Source organism: Phaseolus vulgaris, chromosome 9 (assembly GCF_051622355.1).
Source record: "Phaseolus vulgaris cultivar YP4 chromosome 9, ASM5162235v1, whole genome shotgun sequence".
NCBI lineage: Eukaryota > Viridiplantae > Streptophyta > Magnoliopsida > Fabales > Fabaceae > Phaseolus > Phaseolus vulgaris.
This window is the reverse complement of record NC_143506.1, coordinates 21,305,331-21,332,366: the sequence shown is the minus strand read 5'-3', so window position 1 is coordinate 21,332,366 and position 27,036 is coordinate 21,305,331. Positions and strand designations below refer to the sequence as shown.

The window sequence follows — 27,036 nt, the reverse complement described above, 5'->3', positions numbered from 1 at the left end:
GGCTTGTGCAACATTGCATTTAAATTCTTAAAAGCAATGTTCATCCGCATCTCAGAAAACCACCTTAATGGTGTTATCAGCTATCTTTTACTACAAATTCCAATTGGATTATTAAATACATAAATCAAACCACATCATTAATATTTTATTACGAACATGTCTCTCTATCGCGCTATACGCATACCCCAAAGTCATTATTGACAAAATTCCAGCTTAACATGCTGTTATTAGGGAGTCCCTTCAGCCTTCTACATAATTAGAGAATCTCATCTGTCTCTCCGTGAACAATGCCTAACATGATTGGAGAATTTCTCACCTCTTCTCTCCACATAAACATCTGGCAGCTTGCAGAGCAGAATATGTGAGGATGATATCCGCGCCGGCCCTTCGGAGGCACATCAGTGACTCCATCATAACTTTTTCTTCGTCTATCATTTTGAGAGCACCAGCAGCCTTTATCATTGCGTATTCACCAGAAACCTGTTTCATTAATTAAGAATTATAAGAAAAAAGGGTGGTGAAAATGATAAAGCAAAACAAACTTGTTTTAAAACTATTCAGAACTAATCATTTCGTTCACATTAAAGTATGCAGAGGTTTCCTTTTATTCCCAGCTTTAAAGGCATGATAATTTAGGATATCACTATCAAGAATAACTGCATCCATTAAATCTTTGATGAACAATATTCATATTCTGTTTGCACTAGCTTCCATTCTTCACCAACTGCTTTTTGTATTTTATCTTCTTTTCATACATTTTCCACTGTCCAAACAACGTTCCAGACCTCACAGAGGGATCAGGGAAGAGCAAGTAAAAGTTGGACAATCGTTTCAGAACACGTAGACTGAGTAATTTATAATTAATAAGTGTTGAAAATAAACTGCCAATAAACTAGCATATCAAACAAATTTCTTCTTCAACTTAATTTTCCAGCATTTCATTAGTTGATAGTTAAAAATTTAATTAACAGGGCAAGGATTTCATATTTTCAAAATTGCCAGAATTAAAGGCCACGGATATAATACTATTATAGAAACAAATTTCCATTCAAACATTTTTTTAGAATTTGATGCCATCTAATAGCATATCGGCCAAAGAGAAATAGCTGTTAAATCACCCAGAAACTTGTGCCTCAGCTTGATTAATTGGCGTTTATATTTGTCTACTATATAGATAGTCTTCTGTCGCTTGCAGCAAGCTTAATGCAGAATTCACCGGATAAAATTTATTAAATATTTGATCAATCTTTTAATCAGAATATTTTGCTTAGTGCTAGAATGGGTAAAGAAAAGAACCTGGTATGCTGCAATTGGCAAAGGAGAATTATCCCTGAGCAACCTTATAATATCCAAGTAAGGAAGACCCGGCTTCACCTGCAAATCAATTTGTTCATGTTTGTAAAGTTAGTATCTGTAAAAGTGAGCATAAATTGCGCCCAAGTGCACACAAAAAAAAGAGAACCAACCAAGAGAATGTCAGCTCCTTCAGATTCATCCTCCCGCATCTCAGTCAGAGCTTCTCTGTAATTAGCTGGGTTCATCTGATAACTTTTGTTCAGCCAGGCCATATTTATGAACAAACCAGGAGTCAGTAATGTAATATTGATATAGAATGGTAAGTTCAATTTCAAGATGATACATACGTTTTCTTGTCTCCGAACCGGGGATTGGAGTCAAGTGCCTCTCTAAATGGACCATAGAAAGAACTTGCATACCTGTTGGCAATAGATAAATGGCATTGTTTTAGACCAAATTATGTACCAGACACAAAAAGGAGGTGGATGAAGCCAATAACAACCTCTACCAATCCATCTTGTCAAGTATAATTTATATTCTTACCTGTTTGTCAATGAATAAACTCTAACAATTAGCAAAAATAGTGAGATAGGTCATTACAGTAAGAATGATAAAATTGCTTATAAGTTGGATGAGAAAGAAACCAGCTTGTTCAAAATGGACTGTTTCACATAAAAAGGTGAATCAATATCCCACACATTTTGGATCTCTTGAATAACCTATGCTAGATAATAGATATCGTTTGATACTAGCCCTAGATTCTCCATAAACTCATTCTTCTAAGTTATAATGGATCAATGAAATACAATACTACATCTTTAGTTATTTTTTAGTTCAATTTTCAAATTATCTTTTTTATTTTCATTGGAGTTATTTCTAATTTGGATGCATCTATACATCTCCATTGCTGACTAGGCTTTCAGTAATTTCCAGTGCAAGCTTGTATAAACAGAAAATGAGATGAGAAAAATAAATGGCAAGTAAAAATTACTTTGCCGTATAGGACATTATAGAAACATGCTGAAAGCCTTCAGCATCAAGAGCTGCACGCAGTGCTCCTACCCGACCGTCCATCATATCACTAGGACTGACAACATCTGCTCCAGCTTGGGCCTTTTAGTAAATTAAAAACAAAGAGACAAACATGATGTTAGTGAAGTGATAGAGAAATGTAGTCAGGAAACCATCGAGATTGGGAGCATAAAAGCATATGATGATCTTTTCAGTATAATCAACCATTAATATCCATAGAGCATTGGTTCCTTCCTATTTTATTTTATTCTTATAATCTCGACACCACCATGTTGAACATTAATTACAAGAATCAATATCACATCCATAGATGAAACAAATGACACTTATTTGGAAGTAAATGAACATAATATCATGTGCTTAGGAAATCTGAAAAAAAATAATTAGTATCAGCTTACAGTTGAAAAAGAACATAGAAGACACAGTCATTACCTGGGCTACAGCTTGTTTACATAACTGATGAACTGTTTCGTCGTTCATAATAACTCCTACAGGATATCAAGCATATATAATTTAATTAATGAAGAAGTCACATACTAAAGTTGATTCAAGGAAACAAATACAGCCACAGACTACACACATTAGATCGACAGCAATTATTTCTAAAGAAAGAATATTTTCTTCTTGAATAATAATACTATTGGAATAAAGGAAAAACATACTAAAAAAATTCAACAAGTACAAAACTAAAAGTAGAAGTCACCACTACATTCCATTCGTCTTTTTCATGGGTAGTATGGGAAAAAAATCTCGAGTCTTGATTCCACAGAATCACAAATAACCATTTGTTGCAAAATGAAATGAATCAATGCTGATTTTCTTACCTTGTATTTTGTATATAATTCCATGTTGGAATAGCCTAACTTTATTTATATTGATATATATATTTTCATTGCACATACTTACCATTCCAAGCAACTCCGTTCCTTCCTAATTCTATTCACATTTCAATTCCAAATAATTTCATTTTGTGATCCCAAAATACCTTAAGGTTAGCTTATAAGGAGGTAGACATTCTACCATAAAACTTACGGTACACATATGATGGTGATTCAAATACCAAAGTAGAAACCTATTCTCTTCTTGTGATCCTAATTATCTGCTAACCCAGAACGAAACAAAAACAAAACATAGTCATAGTTATTTTCAGTCAGCGAAGGGTATCACTTGTAGCCATACATAAATAGAGTTAAGAAAAAAATATCATTTTGTAATTAGTGAGAGAATTGGGGCCTTTGGGTATGAGGAGGTGCAGACCCTCAAAGTTCTGCAGCGCTATAATTAGGGGAGATTACCTTATTCTTTGTAAAAAGAAACCAGGTTTCTATCAAAAGTAATAAAAGATCAAGGGACAGCAGTACACGTTTTGTACAAGAATGAAAGCAAGAGATTTCTTGGGAGAGATGTTTAGAAACTTTGAAGTAGTTTGAAATCTTGCAGTGAGCTACACAAAGCGAGAATGAAAAAGATTGAACACCTTCTTGAAAATCTTATCCGCTTCTTCAATAAACGTATGGTTGGGACTTGGGAGAAATGCATCACCAGGAGTCAGAAAATGGAAGACTCAAAAATGGGCCTTAGGCAGACAGGCAAGTTGACCCAAGAGACAATAGATATTCCTCTGTTTGCTGAAGTACATGCCTACTACAACTAGTTAACAAGGATGGGAAGCATTGTCAGTTGAAGGGGATTCAGTTAGGGAGAGGATACAGGCAGTTACAAAGGCAAGGAGGGATCTGCTTTGTCATGGTTTAAATGGGTGAAATCTGGCACTACACCTAATTTGGTCAATGTTTAGGTGTGTTGTAGTTAGGCAATTGGAGCAATTCGTGATCCAACATCCTTACAAAATCTATATAGGTTTGAAGCAAGAGGAATAAGTGTAACAATATTGGGAGCAATTTGATACTTTTTCAGGACCACTTCTCATCATAAAGCAAGATCATCTCTGAAGAATATTCTTAGTTAGCAGGCACGCCTCAAATTCACAGAATTCTCATGAATTAAGTCAAGAAATCATGTTCAGTATTACATTATATTTTATTGACAAATGTTAGTTTCGGTTAGTGAGAAGACCTCGAACCCATGCCCTTTCTTTTCCTCTCTTCAACTTTTACCACCGAACCAAACTTATATCTCCATATGACACATGCTCTGATAGAAATGTTGAGGTACAACTGGGCCAAGAATATGGTCCTAAGCCCAAGATTTGGAGAGTGTATGAGAGGAAGAATAAGAGAGGGGTTAAGAGGAATGACGTGGCCCTGAATCAGGCTTGATATGTATGGAGGATATAAGGGGTATAAGCATTAGTAATATATATAGGTGGTTAGAGGAGAGAGAGAGTATCGAGGATTCTGTTAGAAGTGGATTCACTGTAAACGTGAATTGTAGAGGCCCTGTGGCTCTGGATTGGTAGCTTGCTACCAATTACTGTTAGATTGTGATTTCCTTATTTTTCCTGCTGAGATACACGGTATTAGTTACCTGATTCAGGAATCCTAAAGGAGATATCCATTTTCTTGCTGATTGTCTCTGTTATTTGATCTGCATTCCATTAAATGGTCCGACCTGCCGGATAAAGACCCAGCCCGGAGAAGACCGTCGATGCCAAGGAAGCCACCTATGCCTAAGATGGGTGATCGGATTGACGCTTTGGAGACCCAAGTGGGACATGTTACCTCCACGCTCGACGCATTGGTTCGACAGATGCAGCTCCAGTCCGAACAGATGCAGCAGCAGAGTCTAGTTCTCGCGAAACTAAGCAAACTGAAGGAGGGAAATAGAGAAGGAGAGGCATCGAGTGGAAACTCGGGTGGTGATTTGCCTTCGAGTGAGTCTCGACTCGCCGGGAAGAAGGTGAAGCTTCCACTGTTCGATGGCGAAGATCCAGTGGCTTGGATAACTCGTGCGGAAATATATTTCGATGTCCAGAACACACCGGAGGATATGCGGGTGAAGCTTTCACGTTTGAGCATGGAAGGTCCCACGATCCATTGGTTCAATTTACTGATGGAGACGGAAGATCAGCTATCATGGGAAAAACTCAAAAGGGCATTGATCGCACGTTACGGTGGCCGGAGATTGGAAAACCCGTTTGAAGAATTATCCACGCTCCGTCAAACTGGAAGAGTTGAAGAGTTTGTTGAAGCATTTGAATTGCTTTCCTCGCAGGTGGGTCGATTGCCGGAGGAGCAATACTTAGGATACTTCATGAGTGGGTTGAAACCTCCGATCCGGCGAAGGGTGAGAACTCTGAATCCTTCTAATCGGATGCAGATGATGAGGATGGCTAAGGATGTTGAGGAGGAGATTAAGGAAGACGAGGCCGAGGGTGAAAAAGCTGTGGGGAAAAGGTTTGTGGGCCGAAGAGAAGAAAGTGGGCTTAAGTTCAGTAGTGGGTTTAACCCGACCCAGAAGGACATGAATAGACCCGGAAACTTAAGTTGGCCCAACCCGGCAAAAACAGGGAGCTCTTTTGGGTCGAACGCGAACCCAACTTCATCGCTGAGCTCGACGGGACGGAAGAGCGACGGCGACCGCCGCGGTAGAGCTTCGGAACGGTGGCGGGGAGTGCGAAGTGAGGAGATGGAGGAACAGCGAGCAAAGGGGCTTTGTTTAAGTGCGGTGGTAAGTATCACCCAACCTTGCACAAATGTCCTGAACGCTCCCTACGTGTGTTGATATTGGGGGAAGGAGAAACAGTGAATGAAGATGGAGAAATAGTAGCGTTGGAGGTAGAAGATGCCGAGGAGGAGGAAGAACCAGAGGCGGAGTGCAAAATTATTGGGGTTCTGGGAAAGATGGGAGAATATAATACCATGAAGTTGGAGGCACAATTAGCTGATGTGGTTGTGGAGGTGTTGGTCGATAGTGGAGCTAGCCACAATTTTATTTCACCTGAATTGACCTCCGCCTTGGGACTACCAGTAAGCCCTACTACTGTTAAGAGAATCAAGCTTGGGGATGGCCATCGGGTTATGTCCGAAGGCACGTGTAAAGGAATTAAGCTTTTTCTGGGGTCTAGGCTCTTTGTAATAGATGCTCTGGTGTTGGAATTAGGAGGGTTAGATGTGGTTCTCGGTATATCATGGTTGAGCACATTGGGGAAAGTGGTAATGGACTGGAAAAATTTATCTATGCAGTTTTGGCATAATGGGGAGCTGGTAACATTACAGGGTCAAGGAAAAGGACAGGTTCGACATGGCTGTCTCAATTCCTTCTTGACAGGCCAAGAGCGGGACTGGAATGGTGAAGGGTGGTGGACTCAATTGGAAGAGAAGCAGCATGCAATGGAATTGGGTCAAAACAATGTGCGGGAAGTATTGGAGCGGTTTCCTGCAGTGTTTACAGACAAGTTAACACTACCTCCAGTAAGAGATCAGGTGCATAGAATCAATTTGTTACCTAATTGTGGTCCAGTCAATGTGCGGCCATACAAATACCCTCACCACCAAAAATCTGAAATTGAGAGACAAGTAGCGGAGCTGTTGCAGGCAGGGGTTGTTCAGCCCAATATGAGCGCTTTCTCTAGCCCAGTCATTTTGGTCAAGAAGAAGGATCAAACATGGCGGATGTGTGTGGATTATAGAGCTCTCAATAAAGTAACTATCCCGGATAAATACCCTATACCCATTGTGGATGAATTGTTGGATGAATTACATGGGTCAACAATTTTTTCGAAGATTGATTTAAAATCAGGGTATCATCAGATACGTGTGCATGAGAATGATGTGCACAAAACTGCGTTTAGGACTCACAATGGTCATTACGAATATCTTGTGATGCCTTTCGGATTGATGAACGCACCAGCCACTTTTCAGGCCACAATGAACGACATTTTTAGGCCATTTCTTAGAAAGTTTGTGTTGGTATTTTTCGATGACATATTGGTGTACAGCAAGGATGAAAAGGAGCACATACAGCAACTTCAACAAGTGCTACAGGTGTTAGTGGATCAGTGTTTTGTTGCTAACATGGCTAAGTGTAAATTTGGATGTTTGCAAGTAGATTACTTGGGTCTGGTGCAGGGGTTTCTGTGAATCCAGAAAAGGTTAGATGCATCTTGGAGTGGCCTGAACCTAAGAATGTTAAAGGAGTGCGTGGGTTTTTGGGTTTGACTGGATACTACAGGAAGTTCGTCAAGGATTATGGCAAGATTGCCAAACCTCTGACCGAATTGACAAAGAAAGATGGTTTCAATTGGGGTATGGCTGCTAAGGAAGCTTTTGAGAGGTTAAAGAAAATTATGACAACATCTCCTGTTCTTTTGCTGCCTAATTTCTCTGTGCCCTTTGAAATTGAATGCGATGCTGCAGGGAGAGGAGTAGGTGTTGTGTTGATGCAAAACAGACAACCAATTGCTTATTTTAGCAAAGCTTTGTCTGACAACAACTTGATGAAAACTGCTTATGAAAAGGAGTTGATGGCTTTAGTCCTTGCCATTCAACATTGGAGGCATTATTTATTGGGCAAGGAGTTTGTTGTGTACACTGATCATAGGAGTTTGAAGCATTTTTTACAGCAGCGGATTTCCTCTCCTGACCAACAGTGCTAGTTGGCAAAGTTGTTAGGCTATCAATTTGAAGTGCGTTATAAACCGGGTTTCGAAAACAAAGTTGCTGATGCCTTGTCTCGTTGCTATGATGAGGGTGCATTTTCTGCACTGGTGCACACTCCTATATGGTTAGGGAGTAATCTGCTACTACAAGAAGTGAGGAATGATGAATCTGTTCAGAAGGTAATGGCGGAGGTGATAAAAGATCCTATGGCTAAACCGGGTTATAGTGTGCAGCAAGGGGTTTTATTGTACCAGGGTCGTTTGGTATTGGGTGCTAAATCTCCCTCTATTCCTTCATTGTTGAAAGAATTTCATGAAACTCCTATGGGCGGCCATTCTGGATTTTTGAGGACTTATAGGCGTATTGCAGAGAATCTTTACTGGGTGGGAATGCAGAAATCCATCCGGGATTATGTACGAGCATGTGATGTGTGCCAAAGACAGAAATATGATGCAACTACTCCAGGGGGTTTTTTACAACCTCTACCTATTCCCAATGCTGTATGGGAGGATATTTCCATGGACTTTGTGACTGGCTTGCCTAAATCCAGAGGTTTTGAAGCGGTTTTTGTGGTGGTAGACAGACTATCCAAGTATAGTCATTTTATCTTATTGAAGCATCCTTATACTGCCAAGTCTGTGGCAGAAGTCTTTGTTAAGGAGGTGGTGCGACTTCATGGAATTCCTAGTTCCATTGTAAGTGATAGAGATCCTTTGTTTGTGAGCCATTTCTGGAGGGAATTGTTCAAATTGCAGGGTACGACACTCAAAATGAGCTCCGCCTATCATCCCGAAACAGATGGGCAAACCGAGGTTATCAATAGGTGTCTTGAAAGCTATCTTCGGTGTTTTGCGGCTGATCAACCCAAGACTTGGGCCTATTGGGTGCCATGGGCTGAATATTGGTACAACACTACTTATCATGTGTCTATAGGTAAGTCCCCTTTTGAAGTTGTGTACGGGAGACAACCTCCTAAATTGCTGCGATACTTGAGCAATGAAACAAAGGTAGCTGCAGTTGCTTTGGAGTTAAAAGACAGAGATGAGGCTTTGGATCAACTTAAGAAGCACTTGTTCAAAGCCCAGCAGCAAATGACAGTGTATGCCAATAAGAAGAGGAGGGATTTGCAGTTCGAGATTGGTGAATGGGTGTTTTTAAAATTGAGGCCCCATAGGCAACAATCAGTTGTCCGAAGGATAAATCAGAAACTTGCAGCACGTTTTTATGGTCCTTTCAAGATCATTGAGAAGGTTGGAGAAGTTGCTTATAAGCTTCAACTACCTGACTACTCCAAAATCCATCCCGTTTTTCACATATCCTTATTAAAGAAGGCAGTTGGGAACTACCATATCCTGGGAGAATTGTCTAAAGAATTAGAGGTTGTTGCTGAAGAAGAGATATATCCAGTAAAGGTTTTGGGCTTCAGAGTAACAGTTCAGGAAGGAGTTTCCATTCCTCAAAGTTTGATCCAATGGAAGAATAAATCTATTGATGATGTCACATGGGAGGACAATGCTGTGTTGAGGGGTCAATTTCCAGAATTTAACCTTGAGGACAAGGTCATTTCTGATGTGGGTGGCATTGATAGAAATGCTGAGGTACAACTGGGCCAGGAATATGGTCCTAAGCCCAAGATTTGGAGAGTGTATGAGAAGAAGAATAAGAGAGGGGTTAAGAGGAATGACGTGGCCCTGAATCAGGCTTGATATGTATGGAGGATATAAGGGGTATAAGCATTAGTAATATATATAGGTGGTTAGAGGAGAGAGAGAGTATCGAGGATTCTGTTAGAAGTGGATTCACTGTAAACGTGAATTGTAGAGGCCCTGTGGCTCTGGATTGGTAGCTTGCTACCAATTACTGTTAGATTGTGATTTCCTTATTTTTCCTGCTGAGATACACGGTATTAGTTACCTGATTCAGGAATCCTAAAGGAGATATCCATTTTCTTGCTGATTGTCTCTGTTATTTGATCTGCATTCCATTATGCTCCATGTTTTTTAGGTCCACATGGTGTGGGAAATAACAACATTGATACAATTGATACAAATATAAAGAGAACCAACTAAAAAACCTATACTTTTCTGCATTTTTCTCAAGAGGTTTCCAACTATGAGTATAAAAGACAAATTTGATTGCATACCATCTTCTCTAACTATGCCATCATGCCCATCTGATGAATAAGGATCTAATGCAACATCTGTATAGATAATCTGAAGAAAGATTGAAGGAGAAATGTCATTGGCTTAACTTTCTACATGAACCACTAAATATATCTTCAAACTATGGAAATCATGTTCACTTACAAGGTCTGGGTACTTATCCTTGAGCAAACGTATTGTCCGAGGCACTAAACCATTTTCATTGTATGCTTCATCTCCTGTGGGAGACTAAAGGGGGAAAGCTGTTATATTAGATTGTGCTAGTTATCCTGCTGAAAACCTATAGTTTATAGGAGAGAGAATAAAACCTTCAAAGCATCTGGAATTTTTGGGAAGAGCACAATACTATTAACACCAACATCCCGTGCTTTTGCAACCTAAAGAACAAAATGCCCACTGAAAATTACTAAACTTTAATGAGTTATACAAGATATAGTCAAAATAACATCACCCACATAGTTTAGGAATATAAACAACAAAAAGGGTTCATGTGTGTCTCTACTCCTTAGTTAAAATCTATAACAATATATAATGGAGATACCCCCATTTTGTATATACATTTCATATTCCTAATTTGCCCTTAAGTATAGTTTAAATTTCAATATTGTGAACCTCAACTATTATTATGTTCAGCGTACAACAATAAAGAAAAAGAAAAGAAAAAATACTAGGGATAAACTATTCATCCACTTAAAATAACCGCATATAACATTGCTCTACAATACAATTATGTCTTTTTTTCTTCCTCTTTCATGCAAATCTGCAATCTATATTGCTTCTCCAACATTGTTTTAACTAAAATATGATAATATAATAAAAAAAATGTGGACAAACAGGTGCAATAACGTTTGTGTTTCCGTTAGTACTATATAAGAAAAGTACCCAAGCAAAATCTGCCAGCTTCCCCAGAAAGGCATTATTCAAATAGGTCGGATACTTAAAGGAACAATAAAATCTAGTAAAACTCCTTGATCAAATTGAAAGAACTTCGAACTTCTAAAAAGTACCTAAAACAGTACTCAAAACAATGAAGCAGATCTATAAGCATATACACAACCACAACAACAAAGTCTCTTCCCACGTGGTGGGTTGGCTACATAGATCAACCAATGTTGTAGATTTGTCGTTAATCAAGTACAAAGACAGACCATTTACCTCGATATCGCTCTTAATGGGTTGACCTATAGTTCTAAATCGTAGAAGTAGTAGAGTACAAAAGAATATTTTTATCTTGATTATCATAGAAGTGACATTAAAGCAAAGGAAAAATTCTGAGACTTGTGCGATCAAAAGAAAGTCTAATAAATCTCCAATTAAATATGCTCATCTCATAGAAGTAGAAAATTATATCTTTAAAACCGGTCACTGAACCAACTTAGACATTCAACCGTAGTTGAATAGAAATTGACTAGTATCAATAAAATTATTATAGTAGTTAAATAATATGTAAAACAATGTTAAAAAAACATAAGATCATAATTTTCTGATGCTAAAAAGTAAAATAAAACATAAATTTATAGGTTCTCAACCTTTAAAATGTATATAAAACTTCAAATAATACAAGTTATCATACTTAAATTGAAATTTCAGTGATAGACATCAATCTTTATTAATAATGTTTAGACAGAATAAAAATATAACAAATATTTTAGGTTGGTCTTTATTTTTTTAATAATTATTTTAAATGGCATATTTTAGGTTGGTTTTTAATTGCTTATTTTTTTACCAGGGTTTTTGGGTTCTTTAACCAGTTTCTCTAGGGGCTGGCTTTGCAGTTAATTTGAACCGGTTAATGGACTGGTTCACCGGATTTCTGCTTTGATTAGCCAGTCCGGTTTTAAAACAGAAGTAGAGAGATATCTCTAACCCCCGACTCATTATTAATTGTGAATGGTTTGATTTTGTTAACCTGTAATTCACTCTAATACATCCCTAAAATTCCACTCACTTTATGACTTTCAGCACTAAAATTGAGGAACGTAAAAATAAAATAAAAAAACTTGAGGCAAACAAGGGATTCATTTTAAGTCATGCATAACAGTGAGAGACACATAAACAGTAGCAGATACAACCTCTTCTACAAGTCCATGCCTCCACCCAAGCCTGTAGCATCCAGGCATAGCTCCGATTGGAGTATCTTCTTCGCCTGCATGTTCAAACTCAAACGTTCTCATGATCCAAACTCAAATAATCAAGAGAATACTAGTCTATGTTAGAACCCAATACATACAAAATGAAAAAATAGTATTTGTAGCAAAAAATGACAGTGAAAAACGAAAAACAAACAAATAAAAAAATAAGCTTTTGCAAAATCATCGGTCCTTGACTTATTAAAATTCTCATTTAGTCTCTGATTTATAAAACTCAGTTCCTTTATAGTATTTTTAGTACAAATGAATGTGAACAATGAAATGAAACTAGAACAGTGATTACGCAAAATGCTTATAGCTTATAAGCAATTAAGTCCTAAGTTATAAAAAATCACCTTGTGCAAAGAGACCAACCTTCGTGAATGAAGAGCGGATACACAAAATTCGCAGGCGAAATACTCGTTTCCTGAAAAGCCGACCGCATCGCAGGCGACTTCCGGTTCCGACGAGGACGCCGGTGAAGTGGCTGATACAAAATCCAACAAATCAATCAAACCATTGCGAAGCAATGCGGAGTTAGTTTCAGTAACGCAAAAAAAAATGAATACACTCACAAGCGAAGGGACCACTGGAGTTCCAACTGGAGCCGCAGGTTTAGGCGGCACGGGAGGCGCCTGCGGAATTTTTCCGGCGACAACGGCGGCTTCGAAATCGGAATCGCTGGCTCTCACGACGAAAAGGCGCGAAGGGAACGACTTTGTGGCAGCTTGAGGAAGGCAAAAGTTGAAGGTCCTCTGCGGCGGTCGGAGACCAACATAGCTCTGGCAATTCAAGGCGGAGGGCGGCTTAGGGATTGAAGAAGCCATTGATTGCTGTATATAACGCCTAGAATGATCGATTGAAGGTTTTGGCGCCCTCTAACTTTAGATTGATTCGATGATTTTAGAGAATTTGTGGTGATGCTTGAAAAATGGGATTGGGAATGAATTAGGAAAAGGAAAGTTGGAGTTATAGGATGAGGCAGAGAATACAGAAAACCAATGAGAAGAGAGTTGCAGGAAGAGGATAAGTGAGGACTTACACACATGATTCAATACTTCTCTTAAATGACACTAGTACAATGTTTTCTCTAGTCTTACCAAAACAAATGCATTTCTATTCATATTTTATATTAATATATATATATATAATTTTATTATTTTTATAAGTAATTAATTAAAAATAATACAATATAATGTATAATATTTAAAATAAAAAATATATTATTAAATTATAAAAATAATTTCTTTAAAATTAATTGTAAAAAAAATATTTTATTTTATTGTAAATATTTTTTATTGTATAGATAATTTTTTATTATAGTAATTATTTAAATTTATAAAAATTATTACTTAAAAGTAAAAAGTTGTATTTTTTATATAATTCTAGCGAAAATACATATACAAATAGGTTCAATTCCCTATCTAGCATCATTTACACTTTTATTTTCCTATCTAGCACCCTTTTGTTTTTATTTTCCTATCTAGCACTCTTTTGTTTTTATTTCCCTATCTAGCACCCTTTTATTTTTTATTTCCCTATCTAGCACCCTTTTATTTTTTATTTCCCTATCTAACACCATTTCAAAAAATAAATAAATAAATAATTTATTTTATTTAATAATTTTAATTTTTGAATACATTAAAAAATAAGTATTTTTAATGTTTAAAATAGTTAGAAATATAATTAATGAATAAATAAATAAATAATTTTTTACAAAATAAAAATAAAAAAAAGTAATAAATTAAAAATGTTTAGTTTAAATTTTTTTTTAAATGAAGAAAAAAAAATTAAACTCTACAATAACATAAAAGTTGAATCTATAAACATAAATTAGTATTTATTTTTATTATTATTGATGATGTAATCATGTTAATTTCAAGTAAAAAATAGAGGACATAATTATAAAAAAATCAAAGTCAATTAGTATTAATTAATATTGAACGCACAAATAATATTGAAGTATCTATCTACCCTAAATGCAAAATCCTAAAAAAAAAACTAATGCAATTGCTACACTTAATGCTTAAAAATGAGAAGAAGAAAAATGTAAAAATAAATAAATATAGAAAATAAAAACAACAACATTGCAACAGATCTTTCATGTTACAAAAGACTATTTGATGGAACTGAAAATGAAGAGTATTGGTCTGCATACACCATTCAAATACTATGCCCAAGTAATTAATTAAAAATAATTACTTGTATAATTATTAATTAATTAATTCAAAATAATACAATATAATGTATAATATTTAAAATAAAAAATATATTATTAAATTATAAAAAGAATTTCTTTAAAATTAATTGTAAAAAAATATTTTATTTTATTGTATAGATATTTTTTATTATAGTAATTATTTAAATTTATAAAAATAATTACTTAAAAGTAAAAAGTTGTATGGCATTTCATTCTTTATTTTATTATTTATATATAGTTATGTTTAATATTAAAAATTGAATAAAAGAGGTTATATGTATCTATTATATATTTAATAAGATTTATTAAAATTAAATTCATCAATTTGTCTAATAAAATAGACAAATGAGAAATAATATTTTAATAATTTTAGTGTCACTAATAATGTTACATCTGAACAAATACAAATATATGATTGCATCATCTTTCATAAATATCTCTTTCCTTCCTTTAGAAGAGTCGATGAAAATAAATAAATAAATAAACACTTTTGTTTCCATCTTCATCTTTGTGTTTCCTTCTCTAAGTATTTTTTACCTCTTTAAATTAATGACTTTTATACAAGAAGTCTGAGAACAAAACAGAAACATGAAAATAAACTTAATAAAATAATTATTTCTTTTAACTTAAAAAAAATTATCTTTTTAAGAAAAAAAAATTAGTGAATGATTTACAATCCATTGATTATCTTATAAAATTTATAATATATTATATATCTAATAAATTACAACGTAATTGATTATATATTATAAAGTTTATAATTAATTATTTTATTTTTATTTATTTTTTATTTTAATATATATAAAGTGTTATTTTATATGTGTATAAAATATAAGAATAATTTTGACTATAATATGTAAAATTTTCTTAACTTTTCTTCCGTGTTTATAGGGGTGATCTTATTTCTCTCCCACAAATCTTTAAATCTTTGTTTTTCTGTCTTTGTATTTGAATCAATCCAAATATAAAAAAAAAAAAAAAAGTTGTTTTTCTATCTGAGTGAAGATATTCGGATCCAAATGAAACATTAATAAAACTCTTTGATATAAGAGAATGGGTTAAAATTCAACAACTTTACTTATATACAGGAAATTTTAACATAAACACAATACAACTAATAAAACCGAACAAAATTATATAGAAAAAGAGAAATTTGATACAACAACCATCAATCTTAAATAAATCAAGAAAAAGGGAATGTCAAATTTGAGAACTCAGTCAAATTCTTTTATCTCAAAAATGCATTTATAATAATATGCATAAATGTTTCATACCCAACTCCACAAATAGTACACCTTAGTTTGGTTTTGTATGTTTCAGATTCACAATGTGTATACTCTAAATGACCATATTTTTTATAAATACGGATTTGTTATCAAGCTCTTAATTATAAAAATATAATTACTTAATAGTTATATAACATATATATGATGCGCCGAAAATCTTGATCTTCCATCGAATAGCTTCACCATTAAACAATTTTGAATCTAACCGTTTGGAGTATTGAAAAATCACTAATCAATTTGCAACTAGTTTTCTTCCATTGTAAATAATTGACACATGGATGAAAATTTCACTGAATTGAATGCTATAATACAAGACAAGATAGAAACGCATTTTTTAAATATTTTTAATATAATATTGTCATACTATAAATTTATAATAATTTTTATTAATATATGATAAATTTATAAATATCACTATAAATTATAATATATATATATATAAGTAAAATAATGAAAATCTTCTTTAAATATATTGATATAGATATTATAAAAAAATAATTTTTTTGATAAATAATTATGTAAGTTAATTATAAATATTTAAATGTAATAATTACATTATAAAACAATTAAGAGTAAAACAGAAATATTAAATACATATTATTCCTATATATTGAAAAAATATATTAATACATGTGCATGTGTATCATCTTTTTATTATGATAGAAAAAAAATAATTTTTTTATCATAATTATTAAAATAATTTTTTATTAAATTTTATAAAAAAATATGTTTATAAATATAATTATAAAATAAAAAATTTATTATATATGATTATTATTGTAAATAGTTAATTGAGTTTAAAAATAGAGGATAAAATAATAAATGTACACTGAAACAAGTTACACAAGGTTATAAAAATAATTGCAAGTACTTCCAATTGTAGTTTCAACTACTTGTTGATTTTCAAATTCTGTTGCACTATTTTTGTCCCCTCACGAGTCACAGATAAATGTGAACAATATTCAATTCACCGCTTCAATTAAATCTAGCAATAATTACAACTGCTTCTGATTCTATATTTGTTTTTCTCATTTTAATGATTGAAACAAGAAAGAAATATATTTCACTGAATTGAATGTTATTGATGTTTCAAAACTCAAATGTATATGATAATTCAATTTTTGCTGAGAAAAAATAAAAAAATAAAAAAAATATTCTAGAAATTATGAATTTATCACGAAAATGACAAACTAACTTTGAGTAGGATGTTTCCAATCATTTTCACCGAAAGATTGAAAAAAAAAATCTCTTTATTGATAAGTCCATGATATCTTAATCAAAAAAAAATTGTTGAGAGTCAATGAAAAAACAAATAGAGAATTGATCGTTTTGGAAGTAAATTATGTTTTTCAAGATTTCTAGGATATGCAGAATTATGGAAGAAAACATGGCATGAGTTTGAGACTTTATGAGAAACAAATTTATTCCACCTTATACTATAAGACAAATAAAAGGTTTAGAGAAGTTAGACAGATTTTTTATAAGTTATATAAGGATGCAGGTTTAAAAACATGGGATGGAGAATGCAATGTCTCCAAATCAATTATAAGACCCCATTCAAAAAATTACAAGGTAGATAAAGATCTAATGCCAAAAAAAAAATCAAAAATACAAAAATTTCTATCATAACCTTAACCATCATTTGTGGTTATTTACCATGTTTCATCCATGATTTCCTCAGTTATCCTTCTTGTAAAAAATTGGACCACGAATTTAGCAGTTTATTATCTACCAGCAAACATACAAACATAAATACTAAAAATATCTCAAAGTTGAAATAACTCAAAAATAAAAATATATTTAAATACTAAAAATATATTTAAATTCACATTTGAATCTTCTTGAGAGACAAGTTTCTTAATATCAAAGACAAACTACCATAAACACACATCAAACAATTTTTAAATAATTTGTCTATTCACAGGCAACCCAAGAGGAAAAACATCTTAATATCTTAAATATAAAAAAAATAGAGGAGAGATGCCCCTTGATTTCCATACAAAATTTATCAAATAAAAAATCATAGTATTAAAAATACATTTATTTATTGTCAAGCTTCTTTTTTCTTTTATTTTATTTTCTCTTGCCTTTTATTTTTTTTATTGCTCCTTGATATGTAATTCATCCAAAGACAACAAAACAAAAAGTGTTAATTGTTGACTATTTTACGGCAAGAGTACCAAGTCAGAAGTAGTAATATATTCTTAAGAACGAATATCAAACTCATAAGAAATAATTATTTTAAATCTTAATAGTAGCATTCACTTAAGTATATGAATATGTACAATAATTAAATTTGAAAGAGATTGACATAAGTTTGCATGAAAATTAGATGAAAACAAAATAAATTAGTAAAATAATTCAATTGAGAAAATTGAGAATGACATTTATCCTTCTCACTCATCTGTATCTACAATGCATAAAAACATATAACATTTCATCTTGATTAACTTTGATGCACATATAAAAATCATTCATATCGATTAATCGCATACAAAATTATTAAGATTATCTTCTAAGTATCGATTCACAGTGTGTTTATAAAAACTTTTTATCAATACGAACATATGTTATAAAACAATTAACATTTCAAATATATTCGTAACATTCAATTATGTTAAACATTATCATTTAGGCTGGATATCTAGAAGTATTTTCCAGTCAAATATAATTATCAAAATAATGAATAAAGGTTCAAACTTTGAAAATAAAATGAGAATACCGATATAAATCAAGCAGAAAATATTATAAATAAATATCATCTCAATACATAAGAATTTGAAAGAAGAATTTTCAATCAACCTAATGACATGTTTTGTGCAAACTTATAACTTTATTTTATACTAAAATCACTTTTCATATGCTTTATTTTTAATTTTTAACTTATTTTCTTTTTGTTACATTTAGAGTCACAACGACGACAAAAAAAATACGAAAAATGGATGGAACTACTATGGAAAAACATTAATATACATCATATTGTTGATTATTCATGTGAATTTTATTAATAGGAAGTTTTTTTTCTTTTTGAAAATGGCTATTGAACATAAGATGATGTGTAACATTATACAAATACTTAAACGATTATTTTTATTAAATACCAAATGACACGTGAGGTTACATGGATGCCAAAAATTATATTTTTATTTTATTTATCACAAAAAGATTGTTGGTGGTTGTGTATGTAAAAATGGGTGGCATATAGCAGAAACACTGGGCCAAACATGTGGGCCCAACCTTTGAAAAACTTATGGTGGAGATATTAAAAAGGGGACCGTTTCTTCATGCATCTCCATATGTTCTTCTGCCACCACATAGAAAACATGAAAAATACATTTTTACCCTTTTTGTGCCACCCCCATAGAGTAGCTTTCAAATTATGTAATCCGAATACGCATTTGAAAAAATACTTCCATATTATATAATCCAGAAACTAATCATGCATTTGAAAAAAGGCTTCCGGATTATGTAATCTAGAAGCTAATTACAAATTTTGAAAAAAGACTTCCGGATTATGTAATTCAAAATATTACATAGAAATATTTTTGGAAATACAAAAATTTATGGAGGTGAGAGAAGAACATATGAAGTTGCAGGAAGAAACATTCTAAAAAGGGAATTTCAATTAATGGAAACTGTGGGCGGAATGAATGGGTCCATATTTAAGAAAAAAGGCGATGAGTGTATATAGAAAACATGAGTAGCAAAGAATAAATCTATTGGGTCAAACGAATGGACCCAGGCTTTTTAGAAAATTAACGACGCATATATAAAAAAGCAAGTTGCAAATAATAAAAACGTTGAACCAAATGAATGAGCCTAAGCTTTTCAAAAAGCTGATGGTGCATATATAAAATAGAGTGATAAATAATAAAAATGTTGGGGGCATAAAAATGATGAACTTGCCCAAACATATGTTTTTTTTGCAGTTCGAAAATGGCAAATTCTACCTTCACCTTTATACTTCCCCCGTATATCTCCATATTTTTTTAATTCCAATTTTACACTTTTGAGTATACGTTAGGATTTTTTTTCGCTTATTTTTTATTTTTTTTATGTATATCAAATTGTAAAATTCAAAATACTCTTTACTATAACATGTATTGTGGATTATAGAATTCGAAAGGTAATTTTAGATTGTACTTAATATATTTTAAAATTAATATTTGTGTTCATTAACAATCTAAAAGAGTGATAACTCTTGTATACATCGTAATATGTTACCCTTTTTTCTAGAGAGCGAACATGTGATTTTTTTACAGCACATTCTTTGTAAACATTTTGGTCTTAACGATGTTCTAAAGAATACTTGTGTTAGTCAGTTGTTGCAGTGTTCTAAAGAATACTCAGGTTAACCATAAGTATCTAACTTCCAAATAATATTTAGTGTTTAACTAAGGAACTTTTATCCAAATAATACTCAATTTTAACAAAAAAATGTTCAATGTCCAAATAATATTAATCTATATCTTGCCTCTAATATTAATCTATATCTTGCCTATGTAGTATGCCCACTAAAACTCAATCAATTTATTGATATCTAAATGTAATATTTATTAACAAACAACCGATATAAGAATACAATGTAACTCAGTCCTTTCATTGTACTCCAATAAATTAATTTCAACAAAGTTTTGTAAACCATTTCTACAAAGAAAAAATCTCATCTACTCAATCCAATGATGATAATGTAGACATCATTTTATGAGACTTTTAAGAAAATCTTTTGGTCACATAAAATAAAAATACATGTAACTTACAAAATTTATGGATAGCAACTTATTCTCTCCGTTAATACATAATTTTTTTTTATCTTTTAATTTATGATAATAACAATAATTTATTCTTTCTACTTTAATATAAAAAAAAAGTCTCTTTAGCAAATTTATATAGATTACAATTACAATCCACCGTAAAGTGATATTTTTATATCAATTACAATTCTAATTAACATAAAATGTCACATTTATGTTACATGTAACACTTGATGAAAATAATTGTTTTTCACTACTCATATCTACATGAATTATATAAATTATGTAATTTGCTAAAAAATAACCAACATAAAAAATCTACTTTAAAGTGATGAAACATCTTAATTATGAGTTGTTGAATGTTAAAGAAGAATTAACCACCTAATAGATTTTTAATAGTTTAATAATCCAGCCAATTTAGGAAAATGTGGGTTGAGCATTAGTGAATCAAAATTATTTTCCCAATCCATTTAATTTTGTCATCATAAAAAAAATATTACATTAAAGTTAAGCATGGATATGGATTGATTGAGTCATGGATACATAAATCATTTTGTCGAGTGATGAAAATATTATAAGCATGTGATTCGTTTTTATTTTTACCCAAGCAAAAAACTGCATTATTATTTATAGTGGAAGAAGGGTTGAAACTCTACAAATTGTGAAATGCTTTTTTTATATCACCCAAACTCAAACAAATTGTACATCTTCCTTACAAAAGATTCGAGACACCTAGAATTAACCATCACCTCATTGTATTTTGTACATACCCTATCCCACGAAATCTGAAGTTTGTTTCTTTACACCAGAAAAGACCATTACATAAATTTAGATTTGGCATTAAGGTAGGTGCAGGACATAAAACATCTAAATACCCATTTATAGATGAAGGAAGATATTGATGTATATATATGCAACATAAACTGGGATAAATTTTCTATGCACCTCTATAATGTAATTCTATATATATTTTTTTAATTTCAATAATATATATATTTTTTTAATTTCAACAATATATTTTTTAAGTATAGTAAAGAGTGTGATTCATTCTTCCTCATTTTCAAGTGATGGTTGTTTGTGGTGACTGGTAGTGTATCGAGCTAAGTTTTACGGTCACAAAATTTAAAGAAAAAAAAATAACGTGAAAAAATGGAGTACAAAACTCAAAAATAAAATTATTGTAATGCTGAGAAAAACTGAATACAACAATTTTTTCGTGAATCAATCTTCTCACACATACTCAATAATGGGATTACTCTATCAAACAATGTAGTCGGAGAAAAATGAAAAAGAAATATGAAAGTGCAACGATAGAACTTGCTATTTAAAAATACAAAGTTATACTTTATTTAAGATTGTATTAGTTAAAAAAAAATTAAAATCGACCTTTTTTACAATAAAATGTAGAAACAAGGAGTGTATGTAAGATGGTAGATGAAGAATTTGGCTAAGTGAGTATAATATAAGTGTTTGATTGTTATTGGGTTGATGCTTGTAGATGAATTTAAGCTTGTGTGGTTTGTTTTGTTGGGCTTTTCTAGAGAGAAAAAAGTTGATTATTTTGTGTGGCGTGTGGTGCGAAAATAAAGAGTCCTTTAAAAAGACGCGAGTGGGATTGTGTAAAATATTAAAGCAATAAAAGAGAAAGGGGAAAAAGAGAAGAAAAAATGACCAGTAGTAAAAATGATTGAGGATGACAGTGATGTGATCTGACGGTTCATGAGGCACCACGTTAGAAGTGTGTCCCAATGTCAGACGATAATTAGGTCTAGAGATGAAAGGAAGGAACACGTGGCAGACAAGAATTGGGTCCCACACTCAAGTGTGAAAAAAAGGATTTTTGAACAAACTGACTGAGCCCTAAAGGAAAAACTTTCTGCTTTGGACACCCTCGATGGGAACAGATTCCAAATATTGGAAAATCTATATCACAAGAAAGGAATGGGTTTGGGATCCCACAAAAGATTATATTTCCTTGGACCCACTCAAGATTTCAAATTTCCCAAGTGGACCCATTTTGGTCCCATTTCCCACCCTTATACATCTCTTCTTCCCTTTACCATTTACTATGCAAACATTAATGCTAACCTTTGTTTGTGTAAATGTCATGCCATTCTATCACATTCCTCTCTGTCTAGTGGTCCCTCTTCTTTTTCTCATTTCTCATTCCTTGTTTAGACCTTCAAATTCTCTACAATTTCTTATAATCTTCCTCATTCTCTGATGTGACTTCTTTACCCAAACTCACCAATTAAACCAGATCCAAGATTTATTCCATGTTTTTACTCTTCCCCACTTCAGTTACAAATTTACTACAAACAAAAATAAATTCCATCACTTCTTGCCCCATGTCAACATTGCGTCCAATTTCAGGTAGGAAAACATCCATTTTCTCATATTTGGTGGGATTTCATAAAGATCTTGTTATTGTTGTTTGCGTAAATTTGGGTCATGTTAATTAAGATTAGACTATCATACTAGCAAGCCAGAAATCGTATTGAAAAGATGAAAACAACACAATAATCACCTAGGTTGAAGCTATTTGGAATAGGAGTTCATAGAATCTTAATTGGCCAAGTTAATTTCAAACATCTTATTCCATTTGGCTAGTTTATTCGATTTTTTTCGTGCCCGACAGAATGAGTTTGTCATGTATAGCGAGTTGATGGGTTTTAGCATGTGAGGATATTTAACATCAAAATTACTATTTCTCTACTTTTTTCTTATAAGAGCACAATTTTTTTTTCAGTGCCGAACTTCACAGTAAAAATAGAGGTTAATGAGCCAAAATCATTTGGGTTACATGAAATGATGAGTGGAAAATTTTGATTAACTTAATTTCTATGGACTTCTCCTTTTTACAACAAAATGATGATAGGAAAATGATCCTATTTAATTAGGGGTCACACATCCTACATTCCTTAGCGAAATGTTAGGCTAAAGTAAAATAGGGTGATGTAAGATTATCCATTAGTTGGAGAAAAGTCTCCGAAATTACCTTACCCAATGCATCATGCACTTTAGGAGTAACATGAAACACTGTGTTTTACAATGAGAAAGTAAAGGAAGTGGGTGGAGAAGCAAGAATATTAAAATAATAGGAGAAGCAAGAATATTAAAATAATAAGGTGAAAGGGAACAAAAATAAACCCCACTCTTTGGCCTTGGCCTTGGAATATTAATATAAGTAGTTGAGAAAATTAATTAGAAAGTAAAAGCGGTTTAATTAGTTAGGAAAGAAGGGTTGGTTTAATTTTGAAAGTGATGGCAGAATTAATCCTCACCCAAAATTTCAACCTTGTTTCCATCATCATGATGACCGAATGGGAACAAAGATCTTGGGTTTTTCCTTAGCAATCAAATAAAATCTAATTGAAAGGGGAAAGAGAGAGAAAGCTTATGTATGTGTGGTTGTTGTACCAAAGAGGTAGAGAGAATCTAGGGAGAAGATCTCAGCATGGAGAAGCTAAGCACACACAAAAACAACACCACATCCATGCCACTGTGCCACCACAGTTTTTTCTCTCATGCACCCACTAATACCAAAACAAAAAATCAAAAATCAAAATAAAAAGCTACAAGGGATAATCACATTCCACCTCTTCTCCCCACTCTCTCTCTCTCTCCCTCTCCTTCTCTCTCCCTGAATTACTGATATACATTTTAACCAGCTATATATATATTTCTAATAAACACATAGATAGTGTTCAGAAGCTTATTCTCAACCCTGATATGGAGTTTGTGGATACCAGAAAACTACACTTACAACAACTGCAACAACAGCCCCAACCGCAGGAGCAACATTTTCATGTGTTGGCAGTGGACGACAGTGTCATTGATAGGAAGCTTTTGGAGAGGCTCCTAAGAGGTTCTTCATGCAAAGGTTCCTACAATATATACCCTTTTCTTTTTTCTTTTTAATTCTTCCCTAGCATCTTAATGTTACTATACTACCATACCATCTTATAAAGCAGGTTCTGTGTTGCTAATTTGGTTTATGGTTGTGTTAATTATTTGTTAAGCAGTTACCTGCGTGGACTCTGGAGACAAGGCTTTGAAATATCTTGGTTTGGTTGACGACCTCCATGATTCTACTTCTTCAACCTCTTCAGAATCACCATCTTCTCCTCCACCTCAACCATTGCAGCAAGAGGTAATAATCTTATTCTGTTTTTGTCTTTCTATCTGCAATGGTTGTGCTTGTTGTGTACTACATTTGAGCCAGTCCATTGATTTGAGTTGTAATTTCATTCTGTGGACTTTTTCTTTCTGCACATAGAAAGTAAGTTCTTGCTTAATTCGCTTACAAAACTAGTTTTCAAAACACACGGCTTCCATTTCGTTGCAATGCAGCATTAGTTCATGTAGTTAAACTCTTTTTCCCCCCTTAAGTAACAGCATTCAATTGCCAGATTCTTTAAGGAAAAAAAGGAAGAAGATGAAAGTTAAATAGAAAAATCGAAGTGTTTAGTTAATTCTAAAGGGAGAGGAAGCTAATCAATGGAAAATAAAACATAGAGAAGTATAGTAGTCACTTCATATAATTATAGATTTAAAATTGAAAACTAAAATGGGATATATTTTCTCCAAAAATTACCTTGGAAAGATACATATATACAGCAATTAATAACGATCGAGGAAGTTTCTGAAATTGTTGTTAATGTAAATAACTCTTGTGGTGGAATCACGTAATGGTGGCTAATCTGGAGAATCATAAAGTGACTTTGTGTTACTCTTTCAGCACCACTTCGATTCATTGAGATCGGGCATGCATATTATGTATCCAAATGCATAAGATAGCACACTGTTATCTTTGTTATGCATAATTGTTTGTGCTAGTTTTCTTGAAGATCCAACGGCATTGTAATCCGTAAGCATGGCATGAAAAATAATACAATTTTGATGGGGTGTACGTAGTCGTAATTGTTGTTATTTTTGTTTTCTTGAATTTTCTTGAAGTTTGTGGAATTTGGTACCTTTAGTTTTTGGTGACAGTAATACGTATCGATCTAGTTATAGTGGGGTTCAATATTCCAAATTAATAGCAAACAGTAACATGTACTTTCTGCTGCATCTTTTGAATTTCAGGGAATCAAAGTGAATTTGATCATGACAGACTATTGCATGCCTGGGATGAGTGGCTATGATTTACTCAAACGAGTCAAGGTCAACACACAACTCTTATTCCCCGACACCTTCCCCAAATTCCCTCTGTCTTTTTTACCATCTACTCACACTCTCTAAAAGATTCCAAACATTCCCTTCTCCTTCAATCAACACTTATACTTGCACACCACTTCATTCATCTACTCTTTTTATTCACCATCACATACACGTATCATTTTTTTTAAACGACTCACTCATGATAATGTAGTTTTCAGCAAAAAGAAAGATAAAAGAAAAAGGAAAAGTTACAGATCTCAGGATCTAAGTTTGCTTTCACTTTTTTTTTTCTCACTTTTCTTTAATTTGGTCATTCTTTTTGTTTTACTTTCTTTCTTGTTTTGACATTGCTTACCGCTGCAGGGATCTTCTTGGAAAGATGTTCCCGTCGTGATTATGTCATCAGAAAATGTACCTTCCAGAATCAGCATGTGAGTTTTCTTGCTTCATTTTTAGAATTTGAGTTAACTTTTCTTCTGCAATTTTTAAAATCGTGTGATTGAGAAAATTTTGAAATTGTTGATAGGTGCTTGGAAGGAGGGGCAGAAGAGTTTCTGTTGAAGCCTCTTCAGTTATCAGATTTGGATAAGCTTCAGTCATACTTTCTGAAATCCCTTGAAAACTCTTGCGAAAAAGAATCTGCTAACAGTATCATAGATTCCGAGAATGACAATGTCATCATTAACATCAGTAACACTAACAGTAACCATATCAATATCAATAACAATAACAGTATTAGCAAAAGGAAGGCCATATCTGCGGAGTCTCATCAAGAGAGATCAAGACCCAAAATGAAAGAGTTGGCTGTGGTGTAAGAAAACAACAACACTATAGAGAGTGTTTGGTGCATACCTGTTATATAGTTTGTGACTATGATCCTAATTATGGCTATCTCCTCAATTCTCAGAGCTTAATGAATTCCCAGTGAGTATTAATATCGTTATTCACATTTAATTACCATTTACCTCTTCTTTAAATCACCATTATTATCTCCTTTCCTCTTGTTGCATATACCACTTCCCAACTTAATTAAATCACTGTCAAACAATTTTCACAAAACCATATTTTGCACATGTAGCTTTTTAACTCCCTTCCAAGTTATATTATCACTTCCATCTTCATGTTGAAGAAGGAATAGTTCAAGAATATACCATTTGTAATATTCACATAAACTTAATTTAGTGCGTATATAATATCATAATTTAATTCTATTTTGGAAATCATTTTATAAGATAAAGGATATGAAACACAGGTGAGTGGCTTAGTGGGGTCTTTGTAAATCCTTGTGTCTACTGCATAAACTAAACTCTTGATTACACGTTAAAGGTTCTTGCTTTGAACATACGCAACAGATGGTTACTGCCAAAGAGTAAAATCAGCGTTTACAGTGACAAATGGTGTGTGTGGTGGGGTATTGTTTGTATTGAGTCACAGTGATGAACCAGAACAATCA

General features: G+C 33.0%; 3 protein-coding genes across 4 annotated transcripts; 2 read left to right on the top strand and 1 right to left on the bottom strand.

Annotated features, from left to right (window-relative positions):
• Positions 1-51: 51 nt before the first annotated feature.
• On the bottom strand, positions 52-13,283 carry LOC137820075 (delta-aminolevulinic acid dehydratase, chloroplastic). Of its 2 annotated transcripts, none has more exons than XM_068623859.1 (12): positions 12,756-13,283; positions 12,556-12,667; positions 12,124-12,197; positions 10,360-10,428; positions 10,196-10,279; positions 10,033-10,102; positions 2,761-2,816; positions 2,288-2,409; positions 1,644-1,715; positions 1,467-1,548; positions 1,297-1,374; positions 52-480 (listed from the first exon to the last, which is right to left on the bottom strand). In XM_068623859.1, exons 1-12 carry the CDS (start codon positions 13,005-13,007, stop codon positions 313-315), a joined length of 1,239 nt encoding a protein of 412 aa, XP_068479960.1. In that variant the 5' UTR covers positions 13,008-13,283; the 3' UTR covers positions 52-312. The 2 variants fall into 2 exon arrangements, with proteins under 2 accessions (XP_068479960.1, XP_090151611.1); XM_090295485.1 differs by having other exon boundaries at positions 12,537-12,667; positions 12,756-13,233.
• LOC150025212 (uncharacterized) lies at positions 3,850-6,012 on the top strand. Its single transcript, XM_090295487.1, has one exon. It carries the CDS (start codon positions 4,936-4,938, stop codon positions 6,010-6,012), a length of 1,077 nt encoding a protein of 358 aa, XP_090151613.1. The 5' UTR covers positions 3,850-4,935.
• Positions 13,284-23,779: 10,496 nt separating the features above from the next.
• Positions 23,780-26,537, top strand: LOC137821619 (two-component response regulator ARR17). The gene is made up of 5 exons (XM_068626301.1): positions 23,780-24,303; positions 24,446-24,573; positions 25,509-25,586; positions 25,947-26,014; positions 26,110-26,537. The coding sequence occupies exons 1-5, from the start codon at positions 24,153-24,155 to the stop codon at positions 26,396-26,398; spliced, it is 714 nt and encodes a 237-aa protein (XP_068482402.1). The 5' UTR covers positions 23,780-24,152; the 3' UTR covers positions 26,399-26,537.
• The last annotated feature ends 499 nt before the right edge of the window (positions 26,538-27,036 follow it).

Coding starts and splice junctions, on each gene's coding strand:
- LOC137821619 (XM_068626301.1), top strand. CDS start 24,153: ATGGAGTTTGTGGATACCAGAAAACTACACTTACAACAACTGCAACAA. Junction 25,587..25,946: donor ATTTACTCAAACGAGTCAAG/GTCAACACACAA, acceptor TTACCGCTGCAG/GGATCTTCTTGGAAAGATGT. Junction 26,015..26,109: donor GTACCTTCCAGAATCAGCAT/GTGAGTTTTCTT, acceptor AATTGTTGATAG/GTGCTTGGAAGGAGGGGCAG.
- LOC137820075 (XM_068623859.1), bottom strand. CDS start 13,007: ATGGCTTCTTCAATCCCTAAGCCGCCCTCCGCCTTGAATTGCCAGAGC. Junction 10,429..12,123: donor GGCATGGACTTGTAGAAGAG/GTTGTATCTGCT, acceptor TTTGTTCTTTAG/GTTGCAAAAGCACGGGATGT. Junction 2,817..10,032: donor TGGCATAGTTAGAGAAGATG/GTATGCAATCAA, acceptor GATATCCTGTAG/GAGTTATTATGAACGACGAA.
- LOC150025212 (XM_090295487.1), top strand. CDS start 4,936: ATGCCAAGGAAGCCACCTATGCCTAAGATGGGTGATCGGATTGACGCT.